The sequence below is a fragment of the Micrasema longulum genome, unplaced genomic scaffold (genome assembly GCF_059751315.1).
Source record: "Micrasema longulum isolate JH-2025_06_02 unplaced genomic scaffold, ASM5975131v1 h1tg000469l, whole genome shotgun sequence".
NCBI lineage: Eukaryota > Metazoa > Arthropoda > Insecta > Trichoptera > Brachycentridae > Micrasema > Micrasema longulum.
Genome location: NW_028277667.1, coordinates 1,726,581 through 1,750,852, shown reverse-complemented (window position 1 = coordinate 1,750,852; position 24,272 = coordinate 1,726,581). Strand labels below are relative to the sequence as shown.

General features: G+C 32.9%; 1 protein-coding gene across 2 annotated transcripts in view; it reads right to left on the bottom strand.

Moving 5' to 3' along the window:
• Positions 1 to 481: 481 nt before the first annotated feature.
• The window catches only part of LOC148281391 (uncharacterized), a 35,947-nt gene continuing 12,156 nt past the window's right edge, over positions 482 to 24,272 (bottom strand). Inside the window, exons 1-9 of one of the 2 annotated variants that reach the window (XM_088226886.1) lie at positions 15,662 to 15,799; positions 13,720 to 14,066; positions 12,034 to 12,209; positions 9,831 to 10,131; positions 8,861 to 9,064; positions 5,548 to 5,705; positions 3,936 to 4,066; positions 3,433 to 3,636; positions 482 to 699 (exon numbers count right to left, since the gene is read on the bottom strand). In XM_088226886.1, coding sequence (XP_088083012.1) covers positions 614 to 699; positions 3,433 to 3,636; positions 3,936 to 4,066; positions 5,548 to 5,705; positions 8,861 to 9,064; positions 9,831 to 10,131; positions 12,034 to 12,209; positions 13,720 to 14,061 — 1,602 coding nt within the window. In that variant the 5' untranslated portion in view covers positions 14,062 to 14,066; positions 15,662 to 15,799 and the 3' untranslated portion in view covers positions 482 to 613. Of the gene's footprint in view, positions 700 to 3,432; positions 3,637 to 3,935; positions 4,067 to 5,547; positions 5,706 to 8,860; positions 9,065 to 9,830; positions 10,132 to 12,033; positions 12,210 to 13,719; positions 14,067 to 15,661; positions 15,800 to 24,272 lie in introns of those variants that run through there. The other variant, XM_088226885.1, reaches the window with a different exon arrangement.

The window sequence follows — 24,272 nt, the reverse complement described above, 5'->3', positions numbered from 1 at the left end:
AAAAAATTCATTTCAGCATAGCTAATCTTGAGGTACACTAATTTTAAAAGTTATAAATTATAAATACAGAACTAAAAATATGGCACATTTGTACAAATTAAATTACCAATTAAAACAAACTGCGCTTAATTTTAACACAAGTAAAAGATATCAGTTTTAATGTTTTATTATAGATATTAGTTTTGGTTATTTTGCAGAGGAAAATATCAGCTGGTAAATGTGTTTAAATGAATATTCATTAAATACAATATTTTTTACATCCCCCCTTAATATATTAAAAACTGACACCGCATTTTAGCATAGCATGTGCTATTCTACAAGACAGTATGACACGGTAGTATAACGCGGCAGAATAATATCTATACATTTTATAACTGTGCTTCTGTCAAAACTGTTTAAGAATGTGTTCATTTCTGACGAGCAAGTGTCTAAATTTAACTATCTAGAACAATATCTGTATAATAGTAACGCAAATACAATGTTTTCTTTTTTCTATGTCATACAAAATGACAAAAATATCAAATCTATTACAAAATTTTATCTAATATCAATGTGAAATGATTAGAATCAGAAATTTTGAGCGGTGTAGATGGTGTTACACTCAGCAGTATGGTCAACGACAGAAACAGTACAGTCTCAGTGTCTCGTGGCCTATGCAGTCGGGCTGACTGCCATATTTGTTGATCCTATTTATATCACCTGCAAAAGAAATATGTACAATATTTTAAAAAGTAAAAAACACTTTTACTATATTTATATTGCATTGATAATTAGGTGCGAAGGTTTTCACGGTCATTGTTATCAATATTATGTATCTTTTTTGGGTGATACCGTGTATGTTGGATTTGATCCGCCGTTTCGCAACCAGACAAATCCGCAATAGCGGAACACTATATAGACACAGGACATTTTTTTGCCTTTGAACCAAAAATTCTACATAAACCTAGTAATTATAGTACACAAATAATAAAAGAGGCAATTACAGAAATACACAGACATCCAAATAATATAAACAAAGACGACGGGCTTAAATTAAATTCAACATGGTTCCCAGCACTACATATGACAAAAACGAATAGAAATGTGCCTACTGCCGGCTGCGACACAGTACAAATTACTAGTACATAAACATAATTATTCTTTCCTACAAAACTAGAAATGTGCCTACTGCTGACTGTGACACGGTACAAATTACTAGTACATAAACACATACATTTTTCTATAAAACACACAGTTTTCCCTGAAGATGGCTCCTGCAATGGTAGCCGAAACGTCGGATCAAATCCAACATACACGGTATCACCCAAAAAAGATACATAATATTGCATTGATAATGATTTCAATTTTGTTGCTGCGCAAATAATAATCAAGCACCATATAAAAGGCTTTTAATAAAACCCTTACAGTAGTTTATTTAATTAATAAAAAAAACATGGGGGGTACTTTCACTTCATTCTAATTTCCCTGTATGAGAGAGAAAAAATGAGGTGTTATTACAAGATTTGAATTAGAGACATTTGAAACATGATGGTAGTGCAGAAAAACCTTATTTAGACGTCATTATGTTCCTCAATTGTACATTTTCTCGGTTTTTACCCCGAAATGTTCAGGTCCCATTTTTCTTCATACATTCTCATACAAATGCTCCCCCCAATAGGGAAATATCACATACTACGATTACCGATAAAAATATGGGAAATGGATTTAGAATAATTAATTGTGTTTTCAAAATCAATATGGATATTGTAGAGAAATGTTTTCATACATAAAAATGTAAAGAAGAAATTCAATAAAAATATGTTAGAAGAAAAACTAGATTCAAGAAATTGTTCTACACAAATTTCAATGGCAGTAACAAATAAACAAGAATCGTGATGTGTTAGGGGCGTGGCCAATGAAATGACCGTTTTTGCGGGAATTCAAAATTACAAATTTAAAAGTATTTTTTATGCTACTAATAATTAGCGATTTTTTTTTTTACTGGACAGTATTTTATAGACCTTTATTACTTTGAAAGTGTAAAAAAAAAAGAAGATATTTCCCTATTAAGGTTTTTTACATTTTTCTCCGCCCCAGTTTTACGTTTAAAAAATTTCAGTATTTAAAAAAAAAAAATTAAAAAGGAATAACCCGCTAAGTCTCTATTTTAGAGGCTTGTCAGCAGGTGGGAAAGAGGGGATATGGAAGGAGGTAGTGAAAAATTCACCACAACACCCAGACCAATTGAGAAGAAAATCTTGCATGGATTTTTTTCTTACAACTGGCGGGAATCGAGCCTGCGACGCCAGTTTCACAGTCGGCCGTCTTACCAACTGCGCCACGACGCCTGTCATTTTATATGTTGAAAACATATGGTTGAAAAGCATTGACATGTTGAAAAGCCAAAATATCCTAAAAACAGTGCCGCAGCCGGCGTGCATTCTAAATGCCACGCCTAGCTGGCGGTCGAAGAATGGCTAAATACGCATTGGGCGTTTGGGCATGAGTTAAGTGTCATCATTTTTGAGGGCTCAGAACATGTCTATGTCCTTGAGGATTAGTTTTCATTCGAACAAAAACGTCATATTGACATGTTAGAAATCATGACACGCTGTAAAGCACAATACAGTCTTCATATCAATAAATTGCCACGATGCATAAAGTTTAAAAATGTAACAATATTAAAAAATAAAAGTTATGAATCATAAGCAATAAAAGAAAAATATATATTTAAAAAAAAAAGTATAATAATAAAGTAATAAAAGTATGATATATAATATTAAAAGTTATAAAAAAGGTGGTTTAAAAAGTTGACACAAAAGTGCGAAACAGTTGCCGCGACCTTATATGACAGTTGTTTTTAGTGATGCAATAGAAAAGTGATACCATTTTTATTTTCGTTTTTTAAATTAACTGTTCAAGTTTACAACCATTGTTGATAGACTGTTCAACTTTACGACTTTTGTTAATCAACTGTTAAATTTTGCAATTTTAGTTTATCGACTGTTCAAGTTTACAACTTACAACCATTGCTGATCTACTGTTTAACTTTACGGCCTTTGTTGATCAACTGTTGAACTTTACAATTTTAGTTTACCGACTGTTCAAGACTACAACCATTGATGATCAACTGTTTGACTTCACGGCCACAATCTGCGATTGGTTTTAGTGCCTGCACTAAACATGACCATAGCACTCCAAGCGTTTTTTAAGCCCTTCTGAGTTGTAAACAAAGATCAAAATGTGAATATCTCAACTTACCAAGAAAAAAAGATAGATAAAAAAAAACAGAGAATCCCGATAAATGAAACTGATTAAAACTGACAAACTTAAAAAAGAAACCATTGGATTGCAAAAGTTGACTTACGACGTGTTTATCGAAACAGACGATTACGATCGTAAGTCGACGACTATCTGTTTTTGTAAAAGCAATAGAGAAATAGTTTATCTCACCTAAGACGACGGCGGGGACTTGATAGCCAAATTCCACCGCGGCCTCAAACATCCCCCCGCTGGGGGAGACCTTGAACATCACTCTGATGAGCAGCGCACTCTTGTCTGCGGAGAAGTTTCTTATGGACATGGAGGCCGAGGATATTTTCTCCAGAGTGAGTGTAGCGCATCTACGTTTCTCTCCATTTCTCAAATGATGTACGGCTGAAATGAAATAGATAGATTATTTATTGATGGATATATATTTTACAAAGACAGAGAACTTTTTGAGAATGGAATATGTAAGTCGAACCATTCACATGGCTTTCTATCTGTCATGCACAAATATAATTTATATGGATAAATTTTTATTATGTGTTTTGTATATTGATATGTCATAATATTTATGAATGTAATGATTTAAGTCGGGACATAAAAATGGTGGTCCTGTGGCTAGTGTCTTGGACTCACAAATCAAGGGTCCGTGGTTCAAACCCCACTAACATAGGAGGAAAAAATCTTACATTCTTCTAACAGTAGGTTGATATGTTGCACGGCGAGCTCTGCGGAGAATCTAGCCTTGTCGGAGTCTGGCGGAATCTGGGCTTCCCTGTCACACATGCAGTACTCTGGTAGGATGCCAATCTGAGAACACCTGCGGAGAGTGAGAAAAAACGCATTTATTTACACGGAAATCTGATTACCAAAAATCGTTGATAAAATGAGCTATCTTGTGAGGACACAACTACTGACAACTAAAAATATATTATTCTGCGATCACTATTAAAACATAGACAGCGGCCTCCGTGGTGTAGTGGTCAAGATGCTTGACTTACACACGGAAGGTTCCGGATTCGATTCCCGGTGAGAACACAAAAATTAAAATGGTTGGGTGTTCTGTGATGTAATTCACCACTATAATTGGGCCTCCTGGCCTGTTGTGGTGCAAAAAAAAAAATTCACGCCCTATGGAGTAAAATATTTTAAAGGTAGTGACATTAAAACGTACCCATAGTTACCGAGTTTGTTTATTTACACCAGGGCTGCATTCAACGAGCATGCATATGCTACCAAAAGTTGGGGGATACTCATTATTGGTATGTAAAAAAGTTTGTATTTTAATGTTAACAATAAACATTAGTTTTTGGTGGATCTCAATCAGATTCTTTCCCTAAATTCCTTATAATTTTGACCTATTTATTTCTTTTCACTGGATTTTGGGAATGCAAAAATAATATTAACTCACATTTATTATATTTTAAAAACGTATTACTATCAATGCAGTCCTGTAACCAAGAGGAGCTTCGTAATTGTGCCGCTAGGCGTAGTTTGACGTTTAGTAATAATAATATTATCCTCAAGTCGAGCCATTTTTGGCATCTTCATAAGACTAGATGTGCTGCTCGGGCAGGCCAGGAGTCATCGATCGGAACAAGTGGTAATCAGAAGGAGCAATGTCCTGCGAATACGGCGGGTGAGGTATGACTACTTTCCGTTTGAGCGTTTCCAAGTACGTTTTGATTTTTTTATATATTTTTTTTACATTTTTTTTTTGCACCACAACAGGCCAGGAGGCCTAATTACAGTGGTGAATTACATCACAGAGCACCCAGGCTTGAGAAAAATTTATTGATTGACCTTGCAACATGCGGCCGAGCGTTGTCATGCTGCAAAATTACTTTGTCGTGTCTCTCCTCGTATTACAGCAGTTTTCCCTTCAATGCTCCACTTAACTAATAAATTGTAGTCGATAGTGATCTCCCGTGGTGGTTTCGTTGGGTTTGAGGAGCTCATAACACACTACACCGAGCTGATAAGGATGCAGAGCAAAAATTATGATGATAATGTTCGGTGATGTTCCGACAGAGCATGGCCATCGTAAAACTCCGCAAGAATTGTATGTGCTTTAGCTGCAGATTTTTTTTGAAAAAAAGTAATGTAGTAAAATTCCCTGCGTACTCTTTTCTTGGGCACAAAATTGAAAAAGGTTTAATTCTATGAAAAAGTGAGATATTTTTACTTCGGTGGAACAATATATTATTATATATGAAACAGGAAGAACTTATTCAAGTCACTATTATAATAATGATTCCACTAATGACACATATTTAAATGATTAAGATGACATAAACTTACGTTCTGTTATCATCGAACGGTCTGAGGATGGATTTTCCGACAGCCGGTGGTCGCAATTTGTTGGGCGTTTCTTCTAAGTTGTCTTCAGCAAGATCTACCAGAGTCTCATGTATATCGTACCAGCTGAGGAGTCTCTCTGTGTGATAGTCAAGTCCTACCTAGAACGGTAGTAATAAAAAACATTTTAAACACAGGTATAAACTAGAGATAAAACGGATACCAGATATTAGCTTTATTTATTTATTTATTTATTCATATTTTTTGCTTACAAACTATAATTAATAATAAAAATAATGTGACATCACTGGGGTTTCCTGTGCCGAGGACACTTAACAATATACTTTTTTAAAATTACATTTGAGAATAAACAAAGAAGACTAACTTAAAAAAACGAAGATAATTAACAAATATTCAGACAGTTTTAAAAACAAGGTATTTATGTATGTACATCTTTATTATGTATATTACAAAACACACAATGAAAATAACAAAAACCCAACATAAGCTATACACTTGTGGAGCAGTTGATTCAATATTGGTATGGGCGAATGAGACAATCCATTTTACTTCTACCTAGCTCCACTATCCATTTTTTATAGCCTTTTTAAACATTTTCTCGTTACTAATTGTTTTAATAGATAGTGGTAGTAGGTTATAGATTTTAATTGAATAATACTCAAAATCTCTTTGTTTTGAAAGTGGTTTTAGTTTGTATTTGTTTAAGTTGTCTATGTGTTGAGGATCTAGTGATTATATTATTTGTATGTGATGTATTGTGGGGGTTATGTCTTTCATTTGAGTAAGAGTAGTTTTTGAATCTATAAGTGAGTATTGTTTTAGCGTATAATTGTTTTGGTGTCATAAGTTGTGATTTATGGAATATTTCTTCAGTAGATGTCTGTATCGGGACTCTGAGTATTATTTTAATTATGGATTTTTGTGCAACAAATACACTATTTAAAACTGTGATACTAAAATAAAACTGTGATACTAAAATAAAACTATTTAATTGAAAATTAAACTGCGATAATGAGCCAGATATCCGGTGGCTGGATACCCGGTTTTCCGGCTTCGGGGCGCGCCGAATATCATGTCTTCGGTGAAACCACTATCCATTTCCTCACTAGCATAAACTCATTAGAGGCAATATTTTTTTTATTCATTACAATAGGGTATTTTCACAAATTGGGAATAACTTTGGATATTTGTTTATTTATTTATTTATTTATTTATTTATTTATTTATTAACATATACGGCATAATTGCCTTTTACAAATTTATAATATAAACATATAAGGTTTGATATTTTTTAAACTACATATTTGCACTCAAAACTGAGGAACAATAATCAAGCCTAAAAATTATATAACATAATATTTAAAAAAAAAAAAGTTTAAATAAAACAAAAGTTTGAAATAAAAAGTATACGAGAACTTTAAAAATTAATATAAAAAGTAAATCAAATTTTAAACATAATAAGGTTTATAATAAAAATATATATAAAAAAAAAAAAACAGAAAATCATATATGAAGTAACTACATTAAATATGATTACTGCTCATCTTTGAAAAAATTTATAAGGTTTGTTCTATAAGAACAATACCCCACATTAAATATATCCGATATGTGGGAACAACTATTGCCCAGTTCATGAAGTTGGCTCAATACGGCATTACAATCATACACTGTGCGTGAGTTACTACTGCAAAACGGTGGCACCCGCCTAGTTATCCTTCCAGGCACCCTGAAGTTGACGAGTGACAAAAGTTCTGGGCAATCCCATATAGAATGCACAATTTTATACAAATTTAACAGGTCTATAATTTTTCTTCTATCGTTAAGTTTAAGCAAATTTAATGTTTTTAATAAAAAATCGTAATTTAAAAATTCATGACTAATTCCAAGTTTAAAATTTATGTATCTTAAGAATTTTTTTTGGACCCTTTCCAGAGAATTTTGATGACAATTGTAGTAAGGAGTCCAAATTGTCGAGTTGTACTCTAACTGACTTCTCACTAAAGAAGTATACATCAACTTCAAAGTGCCTATGTTTTTGAATTCATTAGTCACACGTAACACGAATCCCAACATTTTCAGAGATTTACTAGTTATGTTGTTAATGTGACTAATGAAGGATAATTTTTGGTCGAAAATGACGCCTAAGTCGCGCACCTCAGAAGTTGAGATTAATTGAGTATTTCCCATCAGATAATCGAATAATATGGGATTTTTTATTCTAAAAAATCTCATTACCTGGCATTTTTTAATATTCAATTGCAGTTTATTAGCAGAGCACCACTGAAACATTTTATCTAAATTACGCTGCAGAATATTACAATCATTTACAGTATTGATTATTTTAAAAATCTTCATGTCATCGGCAAACAGCAATATCTCCACATCATCAAATACATCCATTACATCATTAACAAAGATGATGAAAAGTATTGGGCCCAAATGGGAGCCCTGTGGAACTCCACTAGTAGCACAGAAAGTTTGGGACAAAGTGTCACAAATTTTTACCGTTAATGTTCTATCAGTCAAGTAGCTTTGAAACCATTTAATCATAGGACCACTTATTCCTAGTTTAGATAGTTTGGCGATAAGAATTTTTAAACACACTTTGTCAAAGGCCTTACTGAAATCAGTGTAAATAGAGTCTACTTGTTTTCTTAATGTAAATGAATTAGTTATGACATTTTCGTATAATATTAAATTAGTTAGCGTAGATCTAGCAGACATAAATCCATGCTGAGAAGTGGTTATTATATGCTATTATATGACATATTTAAAGAGGATTTTTACAATTCTAATGATATAACATATAACTATAGGGTGAAATCTGCCTTGGCAAACGAATATTTGTCGCAGGAGGCAAAACGAGCAGTTCACGATGGAGTTCTAATGCCGATCCTAATGTATGGGAACGAAGTATGGAATTGGAAAAATAATGATGAAAGTAGGTTAAATGCTGTCGAAATGCGGTCTCTCAGGCGAATGTGTGATAAAACGATTTACGATAGGTGCAGTGAGTGTCCTGACGAAGAGAAGGGTACGTCTCGAAACTGGTAGATATAAAAAGTCGATAAGTGGTTAAAAACTAATATTCACTAACATTAATTAAAATGTTTGGCCACAAAGTTAATGCTTTGAACATAAATATTATAATTGTACTGGTGTTCAAAACTTTAGCCCCAGTTATTACATAATACCTTTATCCACTCGTGTCTTCAATTATGTATTTAAATTCTAAATTAAAATATCACATATTGCATTTTTTTATCGAACCTCGTTAAAAAGAGTAAAATTGTACCTGCAAATGTGGGTAAGCCCTCTTTAGTTTTTCAGGCAGAGATATCCCCAAAAATGGCATCCTCTCTTCGATTCTCCCGATGAACGTACTGCGGATCTCATCGAACCGGTGGCCGTGGTCTCCCATGACGAAGATCACAGTATTGCTCAGTTTACCACCTTCGTGGAGCCTCTTGAAGAAGTCCAACAAATCATCGTCCATATTCTGAAATAATATAAGAAGTTATTTCGGGTTAGGTTTAAAAAAAACGGAAAGAAAATGGCTTTCAGTTGGCATCACGTCATTTTGACGTCATGCGTTATGGCTGCCGACTGCACTTATAATGCACGCCTAAGCAAACGTCATATGTGCCGATTGTCCCACGGGGTACAAACGTCTCGTTTTCAGGTCATTCAAAATATGCTTATCTGAAACCTTTGTAGAAAATTTATCAGACGTCGCACGAAAAAAATATTAATACCGTTACTATCGTGCTTTTTTTGCTCATATAAAAATAAAAATAAATAATAAGAATATTGAAAAATGTGAAAAGACCTCAGAGTAATAATGCACTAGCTATAGAGGAGCCCTATCGTTATTTTTCATAGGTTTTTTTACTGCCTTTTACTATGTAGGTATTAACTACCCTTTTCTAAAAATATGGTTTTTAATTTGTTTTTTTATGTATCAGTTTTTATATTTTGACTAGTTAGACAGTCAAAGCAACTTTATATTAATGTATAATTATGTATATATGGTATTAAATTAGCTTTCCGCAAAAGTTTATGTTTTCAGCATTAAAGAAATCTTATTATTTATAAAAAAATAATTATGTGTATTGAATAATGTAGATATATATAACTTAGTATATAGTTGAAATAATTGTAAATATTAGTTGAAATACTAAAAATGTAATATTGACTAACTTAAGGAAATAAATAAAAACATAGGACTGTTAACAAAGCTGATAAAGATTTGTACAAATGTTTACCTTAACATCCGTTAGATACTCGTGGCTCATTTCAACGAAGAAACTGAGAGCGAAGTATTTAAGGTCGGCCATCTCGATGAGAAATTCCTCCGTGTAGTTGAGCATGTGTTTGTAGGATGGCTCGTTGCCCACGCAGTAACGAAACTTGGGCCTGTCCCAGAAGCGGAGCTTGTTGAAGTTCACGTTGGCGAGGGTCTGCTTGAGGCTGACGTAGGAGCTGCGGTAGTAGTAGTCCACGGGGTCGTGCAGGAAACCCACGTCCAAGAGGCTAAATGTTGCGTCCAAGTATTCTTCGGCATACCTGCAACGGTTTTATTTTGTTGTTCAACAGCAACAAACCACCACGCCGTTTCCCCGTGAGTAGGCAGAGAGGATAGAACGCCACGCCACTCTATCTTTGCATACATATCTCGCTTCCTCTACATACATACATCTTCTCATGCACGCACGCCGATTATTCTGACTTTTGACATGTCCGTCTTCAAGTATTTGTTGGATTTGGTCATGCCATGTCTTTCTCAGTCTTCATTTGAATTGCAAACATTTTTAGCCGTTCTTTCGCTGTCCATTCGCTCTACATGTCCGAAGCAACGAAGAGCTTCTTTCTTGATTTTATCGATAATGCCTATCTAAGCCTTACATAATGTACGGATCTCGATATTTGTGCGTATATCATACATAGTTTTACCACATGTTTGCATGAGAGTTTGCATTTCGACAGCATTCAGTCTACTTTTATCCCCATTTATGCAAGTCCATACATCGCTCTCATACATCAGGGTCGGGACCAGGATTCAATTGTAAATTGCTAATTTTGCCTCTTGCGACAAACACTTATTTGCCAAGGTTGATTTAAGTGCACAGTTCACTCTGTTCCCGGCACTCACCCTCCTTTCAATATCTTTCTCAGTCATTACATCCTGAGTAAACATACTTCCCAGATATACAAATTCCTCTACCTGTTTTAGTATAACCCCATTCACAGTGATTTCACATTTAGTCATATTTTCATTTCTTTCAAAAACCATTACATTTGATTTATCCACATTCATCAGCAAATCTCTTCCCTTGCATACATCGTAGACCTTTGTTATCAAGAGTTGCAGTTCCTCTTTGTTGTTAGCAAGAACCACGGCATCATCAGCATACAAATGACAGTTGACATTTAGATCACCCATTTCTTAAACCTTTCCTTTTATATTTCATAAAAACCAAAACACATTTGATTTGTGAGTTAACATAGAGTACAAGACTTGATTCATGTATCTTATTTTTTTAAATAATCAATTTATATTTTGATATGACAGGCCTAAATTAAATTATTATTTTTATAAATTATGGGAAAAAGATTATTAAATAGTACACCATATATGCGAGTTCAATGCCGCATATGAGCCAAAAAAATCAAAATACATTTTTTTGGCATTTTCAATGAGGAAGTTTAGCGTGTTTTTTTTATTTTTTTATTTGTTAATGAACAAACTCAGCCAAAAAATATTTTTTTATTTATTTATATATCGTATTATCAGCGCTATGATTTTTTAAAGTTTCATATATCTGAAATAACTCCGTGTGTGATGTCAGAGATTCTTCTCTGTTAGTCTCTGTTAAATATTATATTAATAATAATATATGAAGGGTACATGACAAAAATTGGCTCATTAATATTTTTATACCATTTTTTGATTATTTTTTTAAAAATCAAAAACTTTGTTCCAAAAATATCAGAAAAATATCATATGCAACCTTTCTCAAACGAGACAAGGACAGTTGAGACTAATACACCAGGGACTGAAATTATACAATAAACTACCAGACAAAACTAAGGAAAAGACTCAGGCAAACTTTTCAAGAGTTGTAAAAAATATTATCATCAACAACAGAGCATGAATAAAATATTACATATTATTTTTGTAAAATGAATGTAATAATCAGTAAGGATCAATAAATAAATTTTAAAATAAAAAAAAAAAATAATAATAAATCCTGAATGAGTTCAATAGCATAAAATATTTAAAACTTACAAAATGTGGCTCCTTATCTGACAAATTGAAAGAATCAAAAATATTGATAGAATCTTAGAAGGCAGCCTTCAAGTACATTTTATTTAGTTTGTAAATGTCATAAAATTGATAAGAGTTGTATTTTTTGTATATTCTAAGCTGCTGTTTTCTCGAATGAAATAAATAAACTTAATGCTTACATGGTGATGTACCCAGACTCCTGGAACGTCTTCCACACGATGGGCATATCATCATATCGCTTTATGGAGGAGTTTACTTTTACATCCCATATTGGAACATTGGTCAACCCATCCCTTTTGTGGGCCATGAGCCCAGACAGCAGAGCTACCATATTTGGGAACGTGTTGTCAGCCACCTAATTTAAATAGTAAAATTACATTAATAATCATTCGCTTTATTCCAGCTCGCCTGGGCGGGTAGCGCAATACCCAATCAGTACAAAGTATAAAGCAATCAGAGAAAAAATATAAAGAACAAGAACAACATAAATAACACAATGCACATGTAACTTTATAAAAATTGTGAAAAATGAAAGATATTTAGGAATCGAAATCGATTGTACCTTGGGCTGGACAATTCACATAGATAATGTTTCAGGAAAAGTAAAAAAAACCTGTTTATACAGGGTGTTCTTTAAGCCCTGTTACATCCGAAACCACGATGATCAGTATGGGCAAGAAGACATATTAGCATATCTAAAAAAATATTTAGAACGCAGAAAATTAAAAAAAATAAATATTAAAAAAACAAATGGTTGCTTATTTCTGCAGGGGAGAAGCGAGGGGGGCGCGGCCGCACGGTTGATGGTGTATCAGACTCCCCCCTCCTCGTTTCTCCCCTGCAGAAGTAAGCAACCATTTGTTTTTTTTAATATTTTATTTTTGTAAATTTTATTCGTTCTAAAAATTTATTTTAATGTGCGAATATGTCCTCTTGGATACCTTGGAAATAGCACAAAAGTATGCACTCAAGGCTCTGCTCGGGGTCCCTATCAGAACACCCACAATGGAGGTGTTTGAACGTGTAGGTTCTCTGGACGTCAGGCAACTGTACGCTAGGGCACTTCTCGTTCACACATATAAAAATGGTGAGAGTAAACATAATACAGTCTATGAAACAAGATAAAAAAGAGGCAACTATACGTGACACCTAAAATGGCAACATCGTTTGGTTAGAGGAGTCATATGTACCTTGCTCCCAAAATTTACAACACCATACCTCTTGATTCAAAATTAAATATAAGTTAACAGAAATTCAAATTATTTGTTAAAAAATGGCTTCTGGATTTGGGTCCCGAGAACTCCCTTGAGATGGTCACCCCACCAAAACAGTAGTCTATTTGAACTCGTCTGCTGTTTATGATTTATGTTTATTTATATATACAGTGTTATTTATTAAATTATATTTATTTATTATGTACTAGAACATCATATCAAAATAATGTAAATGAATGCCTCGACACGGGTTATGCCCAGTGAAGTGTTCATATATAAAAGAAAAAAAAAGAAAGTTTGTAAAAAATAAAAAGTCAAAAAATAAAGTTTATTTGCTTTACTGGTCCGTTTTTATTGGATGAAGATTTTTTTTACCTGACATGTCAAAGTGATTTTAGACTCGAGCCATGCAATCAGATCAATTAAATACACTTGGTAATTTTCCATCATCAAAATGCTTGTTAAAATAAGGATATTTAAGGGAATTTTGAAGAAAATGTGGACTTACAAAGCTTTATAGTATCGACTTAGCGACAGTGGACAAATTTTCTAGCTTACAATGGCATTTTTACTTTGAAATTCATAAATTTTGACATAGGACTGTTTAAAAAATTACTCTTCAATGTTAAATTACCAACATAAATCATTTACCTTATTAAGTCCTTTGAATACTGTAATATTCATGGTTTTTATCAGGAAATCATAGAGTTTCGGCAGGCTTCGGATAAAGTTCCCTCTAGACATTGAGTCTATGGTCAGAATCAGGACGCTCGGCCTGACTGGTGATATCTTTCTATTCCATTCTATTCTCTCTGGTTTCGGTGTGATGATCTGGCTGTGTATCATACTGTAGATTTCGAAGCCTCCATTGAAGCATACAACTTTGATGACCGGGGATTGGATCTTCAGTGGGAAACGAATTATGATCTTATCGCCATAGCTAACTTTGTAGTCATCTTCATAATCTCCGATGACTGTCTGATAGTGGCACATCAAATCTGAAAATAAAAAAATATATAGTTAAACTTTTTTTGTTCCTTTAAAAATAACCCAAATATTTTAATTATATTTATTTATTTAATAGTTTACTAGAATACATTATGTGGTTGAATTAACAATGTATTTCTCAAAGGGACATTTGTAACAAATGAACGAAATTTGTTTAAAACTGCCCTAAAAGGCGAAACAATTGTCGGATTTTTTTGTTTTTGTTGTAAATAAATAAACTAAATTAGTAGACGAAGACCTAAAACTAAAAAAAAATGTAGTAGATTTAGACGCAATACGTGAATATCAGAACAATAACATATTCAACATTCTAAAATGAGACAAAGACGAGACTAATAAACCAGGGACTGAAATTATACAATAAACTACCAGACAAATCTAAACAAAAGACTCAGACAACCTTTTCAAAAAAATGTTAAAAATATTATCACTAATAGAATATGAATTTAAAAAGAAAAATTGTTTTTTTAAATGAATGTAATCCGTAAAGGTTTATAAATAAATTTCAAATAATGAAAAATTAAAAAATAATATTATAATTTTTTTTTTTTCATCGATATGATATCTTCAAGTATCGGCATGTTGGTGGAGCCGGCTTCGTAATACCGTCTCGCATGTGTCTGGGCGGATGATAATACAGATCTGTGTGTTAAATCGGGTTGTGGTCCTGTGGCTAGTGTCTCGGACTTACACACCAATGGTCCGTAGTTCGAATCCCACTCTACTCCAACTTTACCATTTTCTAATAGTGAGTTATTTACAACTCGTTGAAAATGGCCCTAACAATGAAATATTTGGGTAAATTACAAGAATGCAATTAATTCTTTTAAAAAAAAAAAATAAATAAATAAAATAAAACTAGAATCCTGGACGAGTGAGTGTTTTTGACTCGATGAATAAATGATGAAGACAGATAAGAAATATTAATAGTGCTTAAACATTGAACAGATTTTTTTTTAAACTGTAAATCACATCATGTTATCTAGGTAAAATACTCAATATGAGAATTGTAGGAACAGATTAAATCATAAATCATTATCACACGAGCTACGTACCCATTATAAAAAACTAGACTTGGTTACCTAAATACATAATATTAAGATAAAACTGGCATGTGACTAGGTAAATTGAATGCGTTTGGAGCTACTGTTGAAAATGCTGGTTTTACGCAATCAAAAAAAGTTCAAACAAACAAGCCATAGGCTGAGAGGATAGAGCGCCATATCGCCATTTTTGCATACAGACAACGCTGTCTTTACATTCATACATCTTCTCATGCAAGGGCGCCGATTATTCCACCTTTTGGCATGTCCATCTTCTTCTTCTTTATTTATTTATTGGCTCTTTCAACTCCTTACTGGGGTGTTCTAGCCAGTGTCGAGTTTTTTGATAAATTTACACTTGTGTTGGTACTATATACGAGTTAGTGTGTTAGTATTTAATATTAAGCACACTATACATATGGATATTTCAATTTATTTATATTATAAACGTTTATGTACATTACAAAAAAGTTCTATGCATATATAAAACGAAAAAATTAATACTAAAATTTAAATATACAAAAATGGTAAAATAAAAATACCCAGCAATTATAGAGAAAGAATGCTATCCTCTCTGAACTTTTTTTCACTAATATGAAAGATGTCAATATCCGAAGAGATACGGTTGAGTAAAGACATTGCTCTTCCAACTGGCATTACCATCGGCAGGTTGGTTCTGCAAGCAGGAAGATAAAACAGTTTAAGCCGTCTATGTCTAAGGTAGTCATTAGGAACATAAAGAAAAATACTCTCCGTTACACCTATGTTGATCGTAATACCACAGATCAATCGGAAAAAATACATTATCAAGTATGCATTTCTTCTTTTCTCCAAACTATTGTAGCCAGGCATTCCCAGTATGAAGTCAGACGGGTACAACCGCGGATAATCCGCACTCCCTTAAGTAAAGATACCTCAGAAATTTCTTCTGAACCATCTCCAGCATAAGAGAGTACTTCAATTCGTGGGGTGCCTAGATCAGAGATCCACACTCAAGTCTGCTTCGCACCAATGAGTTATAAAGAAGCCTTAGAACACGAGTATTCAAGAACACCTTAGCTGTTCGGATATAGAACATATTTACCATTTGATACCATTTGGAACAAGATATTTATATAACATTTTTAATACATGTTTATTGGGTGGGGACAGGAGAGTTAGACTATGAGTAGGGAATGGGATGTTGATATCGGAGAGGTCGGATAGGAACTCAGGATAACAATAGTTTATGGGGCATTAAAAAAAACATGTTTTAAATTTTCCTCCTCAAGCTGACATTCATACGCGGCAGAGTCCCGGACATGGATTCTGAATAGGTGTGAACCATTACAGCAGTGCCCAATGCCCAGTTTTGCATATGGAGGATGTCTTAAACTTGTTCGGAATCACTTTGGAAAACCAAGGCTTTATTTTATATTTGGTTTTAGTAGGAAAATATGTTTTCCCTTGGATTGGGAGGAGGCTACCCAATATTCTTGCCGAGTGCGAAGTTGCTTGTCTTTCATCATAACCAGGAGATCACCCAGTGGTAGTAAATTACTTTGTTCTTGTTACTCTTTGTTATTATTTTTAATACAAAATTTTGTGACTTAAAAAAAAACGTAAAATGAAACATTTATCAGTGTGTAATAAGTTTATGTTCCTTTAATTAAGTTCATGTTATTATCATTTCAAAATTTTGAATCAGTCAACTTTATTATAAAAATCCCTCTCCTCCACTCTATTTCTTCATCCCATAACCTTCTAACGTGCTCTTTTGTTCTCTTGACTTATATAATATACGAGCTGAACCTGGCAATGCTCTGCTATTGCTAGATTTTAGTATATACTCGTTTATATAAATTAAATTAACACAATCGAAAGTTTAATGTCAATTATTGTATTTAGTTAAAATTAGATATGTATATAAACATCATAGAATTAAGAATAGTCCAGACACCGTAAAGTAGGTTTACGTTTTGACCCATTAGTTTCTTTGTAGACGTCGCTCAGTACACAACTCCTGATTTGAATTCGACTATGCCGTGTTGTGTCCTTTTAAAGTGTAGAAATACTGCTAGGATCTTAAAGAAACAGGATGCAATCACATTTCATGCGTAATTAGCAAATGCATGTGTAAGTAGCAAATGCATTACTTAAAAATTTAATTATTTTTCCATCTGTCAGATTGTCGAAGAAACAAAATGGTCATTTCGTTAGTGTTGCCAGGATAGTAAATTTTTTTATCCTTCTTTGCTCATCTAATGAGAGAACTAATGAAAATTGGACCTCGGATCAAACGACTCTGTGGTGGACATTTGACTGACATTATTTTTAAAACATCAAATATTATTTAACATGATATAAAAATATCAGTTTTATGTAAAATAAAATTTGTTTTATATTTTAAGTGTGAAGTTCATTGATTCAATTACTCTTATTAAATGACCCTTTACTTATACTGTTGTGTCAATCAATATTTCCGCGTGTACAATAAAATTTTAGAGAAATTAACAAATGGCTTTTTTTTTACATTACATTTGTGTTATGATTATATTTTTTCCCATCGTTCAACATTACGCGGCGACATCACGAATGCGCGCGATGAAAGTGGAGCATAGTGGGGGGATTTTTGGACACAGTCCGATGTTAAACATAATTATTTTTGTGTATCGGATTACATAAATTGTGAGGATATGTGGTGACAGGGAATTTTGATAAATAGGTATTTGAACATTGTTTTCTTGTTACTGTCTTGAAGATGCCGCCGTGATGCTATGCAAAAAAGACAACTGCATTTTGTATCTTTTATGCCTAGCCCAACTAAAGTAGACAAAATCGATGTTTTGTTGTCATGAAAAAAGATGGTGTAACTTTTCATTGATAAGTAGAAACCTTGGTACTTGTTTACGATTGAATTCCAAATCTAAAATTAATTAAAATCCAAAATTTGAATTTAAGTAGGTAACTAAGAACTTGTTTATGTTTGAATTCCAAAACATAAAATAATTCATTTTCAAATATAAAACTCTTTTTGCAAATGTCAAGCTCTGCTCTTCTCATCAACAGGGGTGCACTCTATTCAGGAATGTGATTTTCAAAAATGTATCGAATGTCAGTCAATAATATTTTAGTATTACCAAAATCCAGTAAAAAGATATCAATGGGTATAAATTATTCGGAATTTAAGTAAATATTCTGATTAGGGTTGTTAAAAAAACAATTTTGTTTTTATACATTCAAAAACAAAAAAAATTTATGCACTAAAAAATAACATCTTCATATTTTTTTATTATTTGCATTCTCGTCAAATGCAACCCTGGTGATGGATAAAAAAACATTTACGCTCCTAGTTTTTTTCTACTTGATAAATTGAAGATTTTAATAGCTATAAACACGCTCGTGGCAAAGATCTACATTTCGCATAAAACCACGCGTAAATCGGCCCAGTAGTCCATCGCGGACTTACAAACGAACATTGCTTTATATATATATTTACATTATTTTTTCTCTTTACTTTGTTACATGTTCTCTAATTATAATTTGTGAAAATTTTTAACTGGATGTATGTACTATTTTTTTATATTCTTATTGTAGTGAGATGGAAGAGTTGAGGAAATGTGGATATTTAAACATAGGATACATGAATGTGTATAAATTATAAAAATTCAGAGCGCGATTTACCCTGAGCCCTTTAAAATTATGGCACTCAACCCATGCCCAACGCGAATTTAGTCATTCTTTAATCGTCAGCCGTGTTTCGACGTGACCTTGACATTTAATTCGAAACTAAAAGAAAAGAAAGAACTAAGATAGACCAGATCTATTTTTTTATATATTTTTTTTGTCCTAGCTTTAATTTTATTTCGTTATATTTTATTTCATTTGTACCTGTATTTAGTATAAAAAAAAATGTTTACCATTGTTGGAATGGACTGTATAAGTCCGTTATAAATAAATATTAATAAAAGAAAAATTACTGTTTCGTGAAAGCGTGCAAAAACTTTCCGGATAAAAGAAAAAATACTTTTCATTGATATGTAGGTATCTAAGTACTTTTTAATGATTGAATTCCAAAACTAAACATTTTTATTTTAAAATATTGAATTTAATTACAAAGGCAGGTACCTTGGTACTTGTTTGTGGTTGAATTCCAAAACATGAAATAATAATTTTTCAAATAAAGAATTCTTTTTGCAAATGTCAAACTCTACGCTATTTACCGGCAGTGGTGCATTTTGTGTAAGAATCCGTTTTTCAAAAATGTCTCGAATGTCGGTTAATTTTTTTTAAACATTACTAAAAATTCATTAAAAATATGCTAACATGTAGAAATTAAGAAATTGTTAGGAAATTAATCAATTCAGTATCAATTGAAAATAATTGATGTTTGTAAACGTTGAAATACAAACTTTTTTAATTTACAAAAAAATTACATTCTCCAATTTTTTTGGAATATACATTTCAGTCGAATGCAACCCTGGAATATCGACGAAAACACACATATGCTTCTAACTTTTTTCTACGCAATATTTTGAAGATGTTATTATTTCTAAACCTTGAGTAAGTGAATTAGAAAAATTTGCAAAAAATGGCACGAAAATCTGTCAAGCCATTTTCGAGTTTTTGCGAGACAACACGGCGATTCATTTTTATATATATAGATAGATAGATAGATATAAGGAGAGGGAATATTTATTTAAAAATGGAATGCGCGATTTCGATCGGAATGCGCGCACGGCAGAAAAGCGATCTGTGATCTCTGAACTCGCTAATAAAACCAATGTAAAAAGACGTGATAAAAATCTTCACTTACAAAACGCCCAGTACCTACTCGATCTTTTTTATCTTCAGTAAATTTAGATATTACCGATAAAAATGATATGCTGGTGTTGTGAAAAAACTCTTCCTTGTCTAATCCGATTTTTTAAATAAAGATATTATAGTTCTTAAAATGTAACATGATTAGAATGACAGTTGTCAGAAAAGGTGACGACATAACTTTGTAGTAACGTCAAAGGAGTTATTTATATTGACACACGAAAAATCATTTGTATCTGGCGTGTTAATTAATTTTTTTATTACAATGCTTGAAACATAAATCAACATTAATATATAAAATCAGTTTTAAAACAAAACAAAAACTAAAATAAACCTAATTATTCACAACGTTCTTACAAGGTTACATTATTTTGCAAAAATGTTAGAGATAGGACAAATTGATCGAATAAAAAAAATATTCTTTTGATGTTGTTCATGAAAAAAGTATAAATGTATCATATTTTGGTGAACAGTTATGTTAAACGCACTATAAACTATAATAGGCTTTTTAAATTTATTTCAACAGAGAGGGAAAAAGTTTTCGAGAAGGGAATATGGAAGTCTAGGCATTTACAGGAAAACTTGGAAAATTGTTTCCAGGCGTTGCCTAGTAGGTGATTTGGTTCAGCCGGATGAATCTCACCCACGTGATAAAGGTTTCAGCTCTTGTACTTCACAAAAGTCAACAGATGGAAGAGTTGAGGAAACGTGGATGTTCAAACATGGGCAGAATGGTGAATGTCACACAGTGTGTAAAGTGGCCACTTAAACCAGCCAATGACAGGTCATAAGCCCTGTAAATGCCTAGACTTCCATATTCCCTTCTCGAAAACTTTTTCCCTCTCTGTTGAAATAAGTTTAAATACGAACAACTCCCTAGGGAGGAAATCCAGCCAGTCTGCAAGCATTTGGACATAATCAAACATTGTATATTAGGCTTGTTTTTTTCGTTTTTTATATCAATTTTCGGAAACAGAGTTTCATGATTGCATGAAATAACAGATAAAATCGATTTGATCTGCGATCAGTAATTTCCCATTACTAATGCAATTAGTTTGACAGCTGTTATTCTAATCAAGCTGCATTTTAAGGACTATGGGCATTGAATTTCTACAAAAAATATTTGTAGTGGTTGTGCACCCCTACAAAGGAATCAAAAAGGGGTATGTAATGTCTCCAAGGTAGTTCAACAGTCTACGATGTATGGAAGAAAAGCGATTTGCTTATAAATGTTGATAAATCGAAAGTGATGGTTTTTGAAAAAGGTGAAAATATATCTAAATGTGAGAACGGAGATATTCTGAATCAGGTAGAAGAATTTGTGTATTTGGGAAGTATGTTTACTAGGAATGGAAAGACAGAAAGATATTGAAAGAAGGGTGAGTGCCGGGAACAGGGTGAACGGTGCACTAAAATCTACTTTGGCAAACAAATGTTTATCGCAGGAGGCTAAACTAGCAGTTCACATTGGAGTTCTAGTGCCAACTCTAATGTATGGGAGTGAAGAATGGAATTAGAAAAATAATTATGAAAGTTGGTTCAATGCTGTCGAAATGCGATCCCTCAGGCAAATGTGTGGTAAAACAGTGTACGATAGGTGCACAAATGTCGAGATCCGTGAACTGTGTAAAGCTGAGACATGCATTATCGAGAGAATCAAGGGGTGCTGCGTGGGTTTGGACATGTAGAGCGAATGGACAGCGGAAGAATGGCTAAAAGGATCTACGATGAGATGTTGATGGATGCAGAAAACGAGGAAGACCGAGAAAGACATGGCACGATCAAGTCCATCAAATACTTGAATATGGGCATGTCGAGAGTAAGAATAATCGGCGTGCGTGCATGATAAGATGTATGAATGTAGAGGAAGCGAGGTTTGTGTGCAAAGACAGAGTGATATGGCGTTCTATCCTCTCTGCCTACCCCTATGGTGAAACAATGTGATGGTTTGTTTTTGTTGTTGGGCACCCTCTTAACTCATTTGGATATCGGATACGATAGTAAAGTCACAGAATTTAACTTAACAAATTACAACAGGGATGGAAAATACCTTAAAGAAGGGAATATGGAAGTCTAGGCATTTACAGGGCTTATGACCTGTCAATGGCTGGCTTAAGTGGCCACTTTACACACTGTGTAACATTCACCATTTTGCCTATATTTGAACATCTATATTCCTTCAATTCCTTCATCTGTTGATGTTTGTGAAGTTAAAGAGCTGAAACCTTTATTTATGCGGGTGAGATTCATCTAATTGAATTATTTCATTTAAACCAGCCATTGACGGGTCATAAGCCCTGTAGATGCCTATACTTCTATATTACCTTCTCTTAAATGTTCTTCATCTCTGTTGTAATATGTTTAGAAGAAAAAAAAAATGTTTATTCTGCTTTTCATACAGAAAACTTAATTTTACTTTGTAGATACAACTGAAGATAAATGTAAATTCCCCATTGTAATCGGGGCCCAGGACAACATGTTACGAGTACATGTTAATTCAAATATTCATTCCTGTTTTTTTTTAATTTTTTGACCTGATTTTTAATATTAATTCATGTTTGGCCCAAAGATTTTTTATTATAAAACGAAACAAAAATATATTTTTTTAACACTTGTTTTATTTTATTGCTAGTATTTCCAATATAATTAAATTTTACCCACTTTTTATTCTCATTATTATCGATATGTGCTTCCATCTATAGATGTTTTTATTCTCATTATTATACATAGATACTTATATCCTGGGGTGCTATTCTAAACCACTTTCGCGGCCCGAGAAAACAGTTTTTCTCGTGTATTTTGTATGTAAATAATACGGCCGATACTTCTGTACTATCTGTATCTTACCTCGGTATGTTCTACTTACTTGTCATATCGACATCATATGATCGAAACAAGCCAAAGGAATGACCGCAAACAATTAGTCCGCGTTCCTTACGCCATTAACATTTAAAATAGTTCTCATTTATAGTTTAAATAGGCTTCTGTAATAAAAAGTGCTTACTTCAAAGCAATTATAAACACCGATAAATCCCAATTCTAGCAAAAAATGCTCGCTTGAACATGAATTTTGCATGACTTTTGGAAATCACCCTGACAGTACGCTTAACGATCGTCTGTACGTATCTACCGATCGACTACAAAGCCGGCTCCTTTAACGTATCGATACATACACTCGGAAAGATAGTAAAACATATGGAAAAAATATAATAACTAAATTATTTTTTTAGAGTGGTAACTTTCTGATGCATATAATCTGTGTCTGACGTCTAGATACTCTTATTTGTTAATAGGACAGAACCTAGCGACATTATTTTCACATCTAGGCGATCGTTTTATTAAAGTGACAGTTATGTCGGAATTTAATTCGACTTTAAAACTTACTTGTTTCTCTCTCATATTTTTAATAGGATTTTAAGAAAAAAAAGTGCCGACCTCAAAACGATTAAAATTTTTAATAAACCATAAGTAAAGGGAAAATTGCTCGGTGGAACAAAATTTTTGAAACTTTTAATGCGTAGATAAACGTATCGAGGAGTTCTAGACCCGTCGGTATAAAATGATGTACTTACATCAAAACTTGATGGTGGGAGTATCGGTACTATACCTTTGTAGTCGGTCGGGAGAATTTTATCTACAACTATGACGTCATGCTGAAGCTATGTCATTTTAGAGCGTAGATATTTGTACCGTGACGTACGCTTCCCTTTGATTTATATCGATGTACATACCCAAAACTTTGCTAGAGGGAATTTATCTTCAACTATACCGTCAAGGTGAAGGTGTGACGTCTTTATCTTCCCATCGTAATCGAGGCCCAGGGCCCGTATTACAAGGGGAAACGTCGGCGTCGTGATGGTTGATTAAAATACAGGATCAATAAGAAGTTTTCGTTTTCTTATTTTATTTTATTTATTTGCATAACCAACAGCTATAACTATCTTATATATATATATATATTTATATATATATATATATATATATATATATATATATATATATATATATATATATATATATAACAAAACAAATAACAAATAAGCCAATTACAGGTTTTCACAAGTAGCATCACAGTAAGTTAAAAAAGATTCTCGAACATAAAATGAATAGTAATTTAATGTAAATTCAAAAGAAAAGAAAAAATACTACGAATTATTTCGAAAGCAAACGCCGTACGTCAATAAAATTATTTGCAAATAAATCTATGTTAAATGATTTATTTATTACATTAAAATTATTAAAAATCGCTATAAATATGAATTTTGCCTATAATTAGATGAAACACGAGGTATGTGAAGAAGAGGGTTATTTCTTAAAACTTTGGAAGGAACATTGATAGAAAGTTTGCATAGT